We start from the raw sequence: 13,514 nt of genomic DNA on the forward strand, positions 1-13,514 counted from the left end.
AACCAAATTAAACCGTACCTTACACATCCTTACCCTTAAATTTGATAGCAATGATCAGTTTATCAAATAAATTTAGAAAAAAATGACAAAATTGATAAAAAATTGCAAAATTTGAGTCATTAATAGACTTAGACTTTAGATAAACGGATAAAAACTTAGACTTTAGAATTGCAAATTTTAAGAATTTTATGCATAATAATAATATATAATAATAATAATAATAATCAAAATTTCAAAGCTCTTGTGAGGATTTCAAAGCTATTGTGAGGAATTCCTTCATGGGTCATGGTGAAGTATCACCCGCAAACACCTTCGGGTTTCTACACCCGCTCTTTCCAAGTTGTTACTTCCTCTTCTTCCATTCCACTACTTGTCTCTTTCGTCCTATCTATCATCTATAAAACACCCACCAATTTGGGTTCTTTTTCGCAGCACTTGACTACATCAAATTCCCCTTTTCTTCAATTTAGGGACGCAAACATAATCCAATTCTAGATTCATCTAAAGCAGATTAATGGCTTCCATTAACATGTCTTCTGCATCCACCTCTTTACTTCGCTCAAAGTAAGCATCTCTGTCCGTTTTTCTATCTTCTTATCCTCTTTAATTTGATGCTGATTAATGCGTGCTTCTATTGAAATCAATTGGGAATTTTCTTTTCTGGATTTTAGTTTATTTGCGAGCTTTTTGGGTTCGTTCGAATTAATGTTGATTTGAGAAATTTCTTATCGATTCGGACCACTGGATCTCTGTTTCTATTTCGTAGTAAAAAAGAACCGGTTATTGTTATTTTATGATTGATTTTTATCAATACCAAACAGGTATACGATTTGAGCGTTATAGTTCCAAATACAGAAATATCAAGCTAGTGCTTTGAACATAGAATCCGAGATTTTCAAATCCATTTGAAGCTAATTACGTTCAAATTTCAATTCAAGATGCTTTGATTCCGATTCCTATAGATAGATTCGCAATTGGATGTTCTATAAGTACCAAAAGGCTCTCTCAATTACCCCATGCAATACTTTTTTTTTTTTTTTTTTTTTCCCTTTTTGGTGATAGAGAATTTTCTTTAGTGGCAATACATTTTTTATTTGGTGATAGAGAATTTTCTTTAGTATCAAGTTCCATTTAACATTTTCACCAATCTTCATCATTTCGAAAGCTGCCATTGCCTCTCATAATTGACTACCTATCCTATGCTGCAGGATGATCACAAACTTCAGCTCATACAACAGTCTTCACTCTGTAAATCTTATCTCATCCAATGGGCATACATCAGAGACATTTCTCCATCTCACTACCAAATCATGCTCCAAAACTAAACCTGATGGTAGACTCAGAGCTTCACTATTGCCTCTAGATGGTGGTTTCAATCAAAAAAGCATTAATGGTGTTAGTGTATCATCTGGAATTCTGATACAACCTGATTCAATAGCTTTGGGTACACTAGCAGCTGAAACCACTCCTACCATGAACAGTTTCTCTAATGAAGCTGATGAATATGATTTAGATCAACCCACCACAGGCTTTTCATCCATTCCAGAAGCAATTGAAGATATACGCCAGGGAAAGGTTTGTACACTTTCAATTCCTTATTTAACAAACTATAAATATATCCAATTTCCCTCCAAAATTTCTCTTTATACTGCAGATGGTAGTTGTAGTAGATGATGAAGACAGAGAAAACGAAGGAGATTTGATAATGGCAGCATCATGTGTCACACCAGAAGCCATGGCTTTTATAGTCAAACATGGAACTGGGATTGTTTGTGTAAGCATGAAAGGAGAAGATTTGGATCGTTTGGAGCTTCCATTAATGGTAACTCATAAAGACAATGAAGAGAAGCTCTCTACAGCATTCACAGTATCAGTCGTACGTCTACTTTTCGCATTTTTGTTTCAAAAAAGTAACCCAATTTGTTATTTTTATTAGAGTTCTATTATTGATTTGTAGGATGCAAAACATGGAACAACTACTGGTGTGTCTGCCCGTGATCGGGCAGCCACCATTAAAGCTTTAGCTTCTAAAGATTCACTGCCCGGTGATTTCAACCGCCCGGGACATATATTTCCATTGAAATACAGAGAAGGTGGTGTCTTGAAAAGAGCTGGACATACTGAAGCTTCTGTAGATTTAGCAATGTTAGCTGGATTTGATCCTGTAGCTGTTTTATGTGAGATTGTTGATGATGATGGTTCCATGGCTAGATTACCAAAGCTTCGGGAATTTGTCAAAAGGGAGAACTTAAAGCTTATATCTATTGCTGATCTAATCAGGTAAATGAAATTCTTGCTTTTAATTAATGGACTTAATGAGTCCAAATGTCTAATCATTATTATTAGGCTATGTGTGACAGAGTAGCTGAAAAAACTAACTGATAGCTAAAAAGCTAGCTGGTAGTTGAAAAGCTAGCTGCTAGCTTATAAGCTAGTTGAGAAAAATGACAATTGGTAAAAACTAGCTAAAAGATATAAAATAACATAAAAGGACATTTAGAAGAATATGTTTTTTTTTTCTTTTATAATTAGTTAAGGGTATATTCGGGAAATTTTAAAAAAGCTACTCAAAGTAGCATTTAAGTTCTGAGTACACATGAATAAATTTGTGACATTTATTTAAATTTGCAGGTATAGAAGGAAGACAGATAAACTAGTGGAACGTGCTTCTGCTGCACGTATACCTACTACGTGGGGCCCATTTGTTGCGTATTGTTATAGATCAATCTTAGATGGAATGGAACATATTGCAATGGTGAAGGTAATAAGATAAACAAATAATTAGTTTTGTTTTTTTTTTCAACTTTTTGTAGAAATTGAATAGTAAAGTAATAAAAGATTATGTGGTATGATTAAAATTAAAACAGGGTGAGATTGGTGATGGGAATGAGATTCTTGTAAGGGTACATTCGGAATGTTTAACAGGAGACATATTTGGGTCTGCAAGATGTGATTGTGGGAACCAATTAGCACTTGCAATGCAACAGATTGAAGAGGCGGGAAGGGGCGTTTTGGTCTATTTGAGAGGTCATGAGGGTAGGGGGATTGGATTAGGGCATAAGCTTCGTGCTTATAATTTGCAAGATGATGGTCGTGACACTGTTGAAGCTAATGAGGAGCTTGGTTTGCCTGTTGATTCTAGGGAGTATGGCATTGGTGCTCAGGTATAGTAATTTATATATTTTTCAAAGGGTATTTTAGAAATTTTGATTATTTGTATGTAATTTTGATGAAATCACTTTATCTTGTTTTTTTTGGTGTGTAGATATTGAGAGATTTGGGAGTGAGAACAATGAAGCTGATGACAAATAATCCTGCTAAATACAGTGGACTGAAGGGATATGGTTTGGAAGTTGCAGGAAGAGTTCCTCTTTTGACTCCAATTACAAAACACAACAAGAGATACCTTGAGACCAAAAGAGCCAAAATGGGACACGTGTATGGATCCTCTGGGAACAACAACAATGGTGTCCCAAATCTCATCACTAAGAAGGAAAATCCAACTGATTAAGTTCATCTTCATCAATTGACCTAAATTCTTCTTCTTACTTACTTGGCTCTTTTAAAAACTTCATATAGGCCTCCCTCCAACTAAACTTATAAAATGTAAGATGAAGGTATTAAGAACCTGAGAAAAATTCATTCTTTCAAGTTGATTTTTTTTACATGAATTTGTAATACATGGGAAAAAGATGTTGCGAGTTTTGTTTATGTATGATGTTAACTTAGAACAATAAAAAATGAAGCGACATTTAGATCTTTAGAAGTGTTTTACAATGCAATCAACTAACTTGCTTAAGATTAGAGTGAAGTCATGTTTTGGGAAAACTTTGAAGTCATGTTATTGCAACACAATAGACATGCCCTTCTCTACTACAAATAATCAATCTTCAAACTTCCATATTCACATCAAACTCATCTCAAAACCCACAAAATTTAATCAATCTCATCATAGAAATTGAGAGATTCAACAATGAAGGTCATATTGGTAGTTTTTGTGTCGTTTGGCTGTGTTTTCTTTCTAGTACCCATTTTATTTGCTTTATGTTACATCATAAAAAAGCTTAAATGTAGCAAGATGGCTGAAAAAACTGAAATGGTGCATATCGATGAGCATTTGAAGGTGAGGGAGAATGTTGTGCAAGGTCCAAATGGCATGAAGGCAGTTGCAATTACAATCGATGATGATTTACATGTTGACGAAGAAGAAGAGTCCAGGAAGAAAGAGAAGCTTGGAAAGGAACACCATTAAATCGTTTGTGATGACATTCATGATCAGATTACAACCTCTAAAGCTTTAAATTTGAATTTGATATATGGTGTAAATAAAGTTGTGGAATTTATTATATTATGCAAGGTGATTGCTTTCTTATTTTATTAATCTATTTAACATTTTAGTATAAAATAAATTTAAATGTTACAAAAAGAATATTGACTAGCCTAATATAGCCTAATACTTGGGTGAGTTGGGCTTGGTCCTAAGTCAGTAAAATAGGAGGGTACATAAATTTAGCCCAATATGTTAATAATATAGAAATTATTTTGGCCCAATATCTAATGTCCATGACTCATGGTTCTAGACCGACAACTGTGATTCTAGGCTAGGCTAGGCAAGGGTGCGAGAAATTGAAAAGATGAAATTTGTAATCGCCAAAATCGGTTGCTAGAATGACTAATGCCTAGTTCTCGAGTTTTAGCAAAGGAAAGAAAAGAAGAGAAAAGAAAGTAAAGAGAGAAAAGAAGAGAAAAGAAATAAAAAGAAAATTGTCGTTTTTATTCTTGAGTTGGAGAGAAACGAAAAGAAAATTAAACATTTTATTCTTTTCTCTGAATCCTTCCAAATTAGAAGGAAAGTTATGAGGGAAAATGATTCTTCCACTTCCTTTTTTTTAATGAAACTCGGGAACACTATTTTTTTTTTTTACTTTTTTCTCACTTCTATCAATTTTTGTTCTTTTCTCTCGTTAAGTTGAACTTGGGAAGGGGGTGTAAGGGTCCAAGATGTAGACGATGATGAATCGACTCTCTCCTGTCAATATCTTTCTCTAAACTCCAAATTTCTACCCTCTCTGCCTCTCGGCCTTTCCCATTCGAATTGTATCTCATTAGTCATTCAATTTCTTAAAACTAAACTCCTGATTTCTTGATACCATCTCACAATCGATTTATGTTAATATGAAGAGTGAAAAGTGAAGACAAGATTTAGAGGTCAAAGTTTTCTTCAAACTTTAGGTGTGAATTTCTATTTGATTAATCTGAGTTCTAGTTTCTGAATTTTTGGAATTCATATCTTCAGTTTTGTATCTTTAATTTCATTTGGTTTTTCATTCAGGAGGTATATTTTTCTAATCTAATTTTTCTGAATATCTAGAGACCAAATGTATAATTTTTATGTTATAATATTTAATTTTCTATAATGTTTGTGTTTCAGCTAGTAAGGCTTTCGATCTACCAATTTTGTGTATCTTATCTATTCTTTCCTACCTAAAAGCTTTTGTATTCATGAAAAGGATGCCCTTGGCTTAACCGTCTTAAGATTGATAAAAAAGCTATCATTCTAGAAAATAATCTTTATTGTTCAACGGAGGAGCTTAAAGTGTCCAACAGAATGAATTGAATCTAAACCAGAAGGTAATATAAATAGGAATTAAGAAATCCACAAATAGAAAACTTGAACTACAAAATGTGGTTTTATTTTGATATATATATATATATATATATATATATATATATATATATATATATATATATATATATATATATATATATATATATATATATATATATATATATATATATATTTCATTATTGATTATTTCATGTGATAACATTAGTAGATAAAAATGAGATTTTGCACGAGTAACATGAAACTTGAAGAAAAAAAAAGGATACAATCTTAAAATAGGACATCAAATTTAAGAAACCATGTTACGTTTTTAGGCATTATATGCCTGATGCTAGGGTAGTCTTTTAATTCCATATTTTTCAGTTACACATGAATTAAATTACTTAAAAATTCAATCATAATAAATTTATCATTACCTCTCTTCTTGTAAATTTTTATGTTAGATAAATGCCAAAAAATAAAGTTCTTTTTAACATCTCTTTATTGTGTTATCATAGGACTCAAGTGGTGATGCCATCAAACAAAAAGAAAAGAGGAATTGAAGCAAGTAGGTGGATTTGGTAGGGATTTTTCATAAAAAAAAAAAAATGCACAAAACATTGTTTTTGATGGTTTTTGTGTGTATTAATATGAATTTTATTTTATTATAAAACTTATTGTATTTTTGTCGTTAAATCTTTTTATATAGACAAAAGTCACAAATTGCAAATTTAGTTCTTCTTGTTTGCAAAAAACTTTGGATAGGATTCAAAAAGTTTCCGACTTGCATGGAAGGTCCAAAATTAAAACTTTTCTTTGGTTTTGGTACAAATAAATATGCGAAGACTATTTTAACTTTATTATTTCTTTTTTATATTTTTTATTTATTTCAGAATTTAAATAATTATAAAAAAAAAACTCAAGGATTCCCCGCTTTGCACGATAAAACACAATTTGTACGCCTCTTGCAATTATGCTCCACCTTTGGGGGAATTTTCCCTGAAAATCCCTTTGAGGCTGGGTTTGCCCGTTTTGTGGGGCTCGAATTCGAGGTCTACTCTGAAATATTGGGTAAAGGTTTCTGCTGAATCGTTTGCCGTTTTAAAAAACATAATAATAATAAAATTTATATTTATTATTAATAGTATCATAAATATTAATTATTACATCCAAATTATAACTGATAAACAAAATTAAACTAGAAATGTGTTAACATAAAATGAAAAACTAAATTAACAACCGAAACTTCCACTACGTTAACGGTGCAAATGAATACTATTATTCAATATTTGCAAATTAATAATAATATTCAAGTAACATTATTATTTACACCAAAATAAAGTGAAAATAAAGTGAGGTTAGAGAGCAACAGACGAGGAAATGGACATGTGGGTTGAAAATGCTATCTATTTGTAGATAGCGTGAGTGGGAGGGATGGTGTCCGCAATAAAAGGCAATAACTCAAGGACAATTTTTATTTATTATTATTATTATTATTATTATTATTATTGTTATTATTATTTTACAAAAAACAGAACATGGACTACCTGAAAAACTAACATACCATAAGAACCAACTTTGTGATTTACTTTGGAGAAAATGGTATGACCCTCACCAGCCATAATACCTTTTTATACAAAAAAAAAAAAATGGTATAAAATTGATCTCTACTCTAACATCATTTTTATACAAAAAAGAATACTCGAAATATATTCTTTTTTCTTAATTTATTTATATTTTCAAAAATATCCCTTCTATTTCTTAGCTTTTTTTAAAAACTGTCATCTATTTTTCTTACAAAAAACTTTATAAATTATGTAATTAAATAAATATATTATATATAATAAATTGGAATTTATTGTTATATTGTTACAGAAACATTTTATTAAATAAATAAAGTTACATCCATAACACATTTAGGTAAATCTACACATTTATGATTTATATGTTATAAAATATATTTCCACAAATGATGAATTAATGTATTTGTATAACCATCAAACTTGAAAGACTAAGGTCCCCTTTGATAGTTTCTGTCTGAGAAAGTGCTGTCTGGGAAAGTTTTTTGACTGGGAAAGAAACTATGCTGTTTAATTGTACATTTGATTGACTGTGCTGAATGATGAAAAAAAGTAATAATTCAATAAAAAAATAAATTTAAAAAAAGTTATTTAAAATTAATAATCTAATAAACAAAGAAAGAGGCGAGGTTTGGTGTATAATTGTCTTTCCAGCCCATTCAGCCAGAAAGATATGATTTTGAGGCTTTCTGGGAAAGACATATCTTACCGGGAAAGACCCTTTCTTTTGTGCAAATCAAACAGTCTTTCCGGTCCATTCAGCCAGAAAAATCTGTTTGAACTTGAAAAGATGCGTATCAAACGGGGCCTTAATTGGTATTTAAAACTGACACCAAAAATGTTGTTAGTGAATAGTAATACTTCATCATTGGAGTAGTAATATTTATAACACAAATGCGACCTATTTTTTGGGTAGTATTTTTTATTTTTATCATTATTAGTTTTCCAAATTGGCAACCATGTCCTGGTAATGTTCATTTGGAGCGCATATAATTCTTTAACAATCCACAAGCTGAAAACAATAAAAGAAATATATATGAAATGACATTCAGATCTTCAGAAGTGTTTTACAATACAATCAACAACATGCTTAATATTAGAGCGAAGTCAAGTTTTTGGAAACTTTGAAGTCATATGCTATTCCAACTCAATAGACAGGCCCTTCTCTAGCTACTACAAATAATCAACCTTCAAGCTTCTTTATTCACATCAAACTCTTCTCAAAACCCACAAAATTCAGTCAATCTCATCATAGAAATTGAGAAATTCAACAATGACGGTCATATTTGTAGTTTTTGTATCGTTTGGTTGTGTTTTCTTTCTGGCACTCACCTTATTTGCTTTATGTTGCATCATAAAAAAGCTCAAATGCAGCAAGATGGCTGAAAAAACTGAAATGGTGCATATCGATGAGCATTTGAAGGTGAGTGAGAATGTTGTGCAAGGTCGGAATGGCATGAAGGCAGTTGCAATTACAATTGATGATGATTTACATGTTGATGAAGAAGAAGAGTACAGGAAGAAAGAGAAGCTTGGAAAACAACACCATTAAAGAGCTTGTGATGACTGATGACATTCTTGACCAGACTACAACCTCTAAAGCTTTAAATTTGAATTTGTTGGTGTAAATAAAGTTGTGGAATTTAATATATAATACGTAAAGTGATTGCTTTTTTATTTTATTTAACTTTGTGACATTTAATTTGTTACAAAAGAAAATAATTTAAAATGTTGCAAAATGAATATTCATTTTCTAGCAAGTGTACGTAGTCTCAAAAAAATTTCATGCAAGGTTTGGGTATGGGATTTTTTAGACGCTTATAGAGTTGTAGTACTTCTAAATGGGGTCTATGCTTTTGGTCAAAAGGTTCGGGTCTCTTTAAATTCACCTCACCTAACCCGAAACCCGAATACCCGAAATTCAATTCGGTTCGGGTATCGGTACAGTTTCATTTGATAGTTACCCAAAAACCCCGAAACCCGATGGTTATACCCGAACAACAGACTTGCAACATATAGTTGATGCTAAATCAAAAGAGGATACGATGGTCATCGACACTTAAAAAATCCACCTCAAAGATATACATGACATAATAACGAGTTCGCAACTCAATGGGATCCAGTAAAGAACTAATGAACATGAAAGAAAGCTCAAAGAATAAAATTATTTAAAAATAATTAACATGAAAGTGACTGCAGCTGGAAAACTGGAAAGAGTAGAAGATTACAAGAACATTTCCAAATCAGCCCTACCTCCTAGAACCAAAAACACCAAAACAGGGGATAATTTAGTACAATGCTATTGGTAGCTTAAAATAATTTGGTATCATCAAACCAAGAGCACAATATCCAGACACATCAACATCAGCATCAATGTTTGAAAAGAGAGCCAGCTAAATCAGGAAGCAAACCACCGCTATAAGCAATGCTATAGAATTCCACTTTGATTATAATCAGCAAACCATGATGCCATACAACATCATGAGAGGAGCCACAACTATTGAGTCATGTGATTCAACCACAATGAGAACGGCCACATGGCCACTGATTTTGAGATTAAATTCCAAGACAATTCACAATTTACACGGTTATGTAACAATATTTTTGACCCTAGCTTTTATTACGTGTATAACCACATCACGGAGAATAAGCTTCAACCCACTAACCACAAATGCCTTCCATAGACTTTTGCATATTTACCCCAATGTGAAACTTTTTGCATCCACTTCTCTTTTACCTTTTCTATGTATGTATGCATATCATGAATAATCGAGAAAAAAAAAATCACACACACACCCAAAGACAATATTTAACATGGTTCAGTTAGGTATCCATAGGATAGGAGGAAATATTTTTATTCACGAGCTTGAAAATGATCATACATCACAATTAAAACCCTAGCTATTAGACTTTATATATAGGTGTAAACTAATGAACAAAATATGCAAGGGTTTCGTTATTGAATCATAAAAAAGAGTACTATTACAATAAAAGAGAAAGACAATATAAATATGAAAGCTAAAACCTAGCTATAGGGCTAAAGAGCCAAATAAGGCCCAAACTAGAAAAGGCATAATAACTTTATTATGCTAACATTCCTCTTCAAACTCATAATGCGACAACAATAAACATTGAGAGTTTTTCAGTCAGAAAATGAAAACAAGAAGCTGTCAAGGCTTTCGTAAATAAATCACAATCTGTATAGTACATGGACAATAGTCCGCTGCTGAAAGTGGTGACGAGTGAAATAACAATAATATGTTTTGTACGCTCATGCATGAAATACCAAAGTATTGGCAATTATTATTGCATTATCATTGTCACAATGCAAGGGGGTAGGCTGAGAAATATGAACATCCATGTCCGCAAGAAGCCATCGTAACCACACAATCTCGCAAGTAACAACACCCATATATAACTTGATACTTAGATTTTGTAGATGATCGAGAGAAAACATCTTGTTTCTTACTCTTCCATGAAATCAATGAATCTCCAAGAAAGATACAATACCCAATAGTAGACTTGCGATCATAAACATTGCTATCCCAACCAACATCGCTATAGGCACACAACTCAAGAGAGGAAGTGGAAGGAAACACTAGACTGCAAAACTGAGTACCACAAATATATTTCAAAATAAGAAGAATAGCTCTTCAATGAACCATGGAAGGAGCACTTACAAACTGGCTAACCACATGAATTGCATGAATAATATCTGTCCTAGTGATGGTAAGATGGACCAAACTCCCCACAATGGTACAATAAAGGCTCATATATGTCAAGGGAACTAAGTTGGAGAATACTTGGAAATACTCTATAGAGGGGTATCAACAATTTTGTTATCTGAAAGCAATGTTGTAAAAATCCCGATTAGGTCCCGATTAATCTCTGATTAATCCCTAGGCGCTACTCGACCGATTAGAGAGCGCCTAGCGATTAATCCATGTATACAAAATAACTAAAATAGTAGAACCCGATGAAATTTTAACACTTTGAAGAAGTTATATTTCAATAGAAACTATTTGAGGTATGATGAGTGTTGTATTTATCATATTAACCTATTTTGTTATGATATTAGTGGTATTTTTGAACTTTTATATGATATTAGTCATATTTAATTTTTAAAATCTAACAAATTAGCAATTAATGGTCCCCGATTAATCTCCGCCTAGCCGATTAATCCCTTGACCCCAGTCCACCGACTAGCTAACGTCGAGCGATTTTTACAACCTTGTCTGAAAGTCGTGCGAGTTCAAACAAATATGAGATATACATCGTCTGAGATAAATGATAAACCTTTCGAAGACTGTGCAACTTCAATTCCAAGAAATAGCACAGTAATCCTGTAACAAACGGTAAAAATAAGTCAAAATTCACTGGTCAAACCACCACGAACCCTCTTGTAATAGGACCTATTGTATAGTATTATTTACTTTTGAATGCAATTAAAGTCATTATACTCAAATCTGCATTTGTATTACTACTTTTATCTCTAAATGATGTCAAATGCTAAAGAACGAAACAAAATTTATATAAATAAGTATTATTCAATGTGATAAAAGTAAAATTTATGCATTAAGTATACTTGGAGAAAATTGATGATCAAATTGGATAGGGTATGTTTTCACGACTGTGTGGATATAACGATGTAACGACCCAAAAATCAAGGGTAAAATTTCATTTTTAATATAACTAAAACATTGATACCATTTAATTCAAACATTCCAAATCATAGTTAAGTAAATCATTTATCAGAATTTATCCCAAAATCATTCATTGCAGAAATAATAGGTGTGTGCACCACGATCAATCCGAGCTCTTCTCTTCCAAATCGATGATACCTGAAACCAAAACTGTAAACCGTAAGCATCAAGATTAGTGAGTTCCCCATAGCATACCAGCTATCTCTACCACATACTGTAACGCCCCGACTCTCAGGTGATAATTTTATGGCTTTAATTTTTCATAATTTAAAGGTCTACTCGACGAGTTGGATGCCCTGACTTGTCGAGTTGAAGCGGATTGGGCCACGTGTTTAAGTGACCTACTCGATGAGTCTAAGATAGGACTCGACAAGTATGAGCTAGAGGGTGAAACCCTAAATTCCGGGGTTTTGCACCCTATTTACAGGATCATAAGCCTCCTTTTAGCCCCATTGCAGCCTCTTGAAAGTCCAACAAACCCTAATTCGTGTGTGTGCTCCATTCTAGTGTGTTTTAAGCTTTGGAAGGTGGATCTTAGTGAGAAGAGTTTGGAGAGCAAGTGGCTAGAAGCAAGGAACGTGCGGGGATCTGAAATCTACCTCAGTTTAGCATCATTTGAAGGTATCAAGTTGTTACATTGACCTTCTTTCCTTCTAGATCTTATTTTGTTGAAGATTAGGGCATTTCTAGCATATTATGTAGCCTTTCTTGAGTATAAGCTAGGATTTGAAGTTGCAACTCCAGATCTGAGCTCACCTTGGTCTTAAAGTCCATAAACTCTCCAACTTTAGCAAGTATGAGCCCTTCCTTATGAGTTAAACCCCATTTCAAGCTTGGATTTGATATTCTAAGTCTTTAGAGCCTTGCATGCACGTAAAGTTTGCAAAATTACGTGATAAACATGCCTTGGGAAGCTTGATCTGCAATATGGAGCCTCAGAATGGCTTGCAAAGCATTTTAATGAATAAAGGTCTGAAGGGACTCGGCGAGTTGCATGGGCAACTCGGCAAGTCCGATGAAGATTGTCGTGCAAGGACTTATGCATGGACTCGGCGAGTCAGAGGGTTGTCTCGGCGAGTCAGCTAGGGTTTCCCCGACATTTGGACATGCATGAACTCGACGAGTTGCAGGGAAACTCGACGAGTCTATGGGGGATTTCGCGACTACTCGAGTTCTGGAAGGACTCGACGAGTTAGTGAACTGCACTCGACGAGTCGGGTCAACATGAACTGTTGACCTTGACTTTGACCTAGGGTTGACCAGTTAACTTCTGGGGCATTTTGGGAGAATTAGAAATTTATGGATATGGTTCTATGGTGAACATAGGTGGTGGAGTTTGTGACGGTGATCCGAGAGTTGGGCTTATTTCTTCAGCACGTCAGTTGTGAGGTGAGTTATCCTCACTATATCTAATGGGTCTAAGGCACCAATGCTGGCCCTTGTCGGATTTGTATCCAGGTTTATTGTATGATATGCTTATTGATTTACATCGTGGTAGTTAGGATGGTGATATGCTTAATGACCTGGTTAGGTCTGTACCCTGGTAATAGGATGTTGCTATGATTAGTGATCTGTTAGATCATCTTGACTGTTATATATGCTAGCATATGATATGTATGTGCACAT

At 33.4% G+C, this 13,514-nt stretch overlaps 1 protein-coding gene across 1 annotated transcript; it reads left to right on the top strand.

The window, feature by feature from the left end:
* The first annotated feature begins 323 nt into the window (after positions 1-323).
* Positions 324-3,759, top strand: LOC111913254 (bifunctional riboflavin biosynthesis protein RIBA 1, chloroplastic). Its single transcript, XM_023908971.3, has 7 exons — positions 324-564; positions 1,209-1,575; positions 1,655-1,876; positions 1,958-2,280; positions 2,632-2,761; positions 2,868-3,164; positions 3,266-3,759. Exons 1-7 carry the CDS (start codon positions 515-517, stop codon positions 3,509-3,511), a joined length of 1,635 nt encoding a protein of 544 aa, XP_023764739.1. The 5' UTR covers positions 324-514; the 3' UTR covers positions 3,512-3,759.
* The last annotated feature ends 9,755 nt before the right edge of the window (positions 3,760-13,514 follow it).

The sequence above is a fragment of the Lactuca sativa genome, chromosome 5 (assembly GCF_002870075.4).
Source record: "Lactuca sativa cultivar Salinas chromosome 5, Lsat_Salinas_v11, whole genome shotgun sequence".
NCBI classification, from domain to species: Eukaryota; Viridiplantae; Streptophyta; class Magnoliopsida; order Asterales; family Asteraceae; genus Lactuca; species Lactuca sativa.

Bases quoted from the DNA above. Each gene is read 5' to 3' on its own strand.
- LOC111913254 (XM_023908971.3), top strand. From the start codon at position 515: ATGGCTTCCATTAACATGTCTTCTGCATCCACCTCTTTACTTCGCTCA. The intron at 1,877-1,957 runs GTACGTCTACTT...ATTGATTTGTAG, and splicing joins CAGCATTCACAGTATCAGTC to GATGCAAAACATGGAACAAC. The intron at 3,165-3,265 runs GTATAGTAATTT...TTTGGTGTGTAG, and splicing joins AGTATGGCATTGGTGCTCAG to ATATTGAGAGATTTGGGAGT.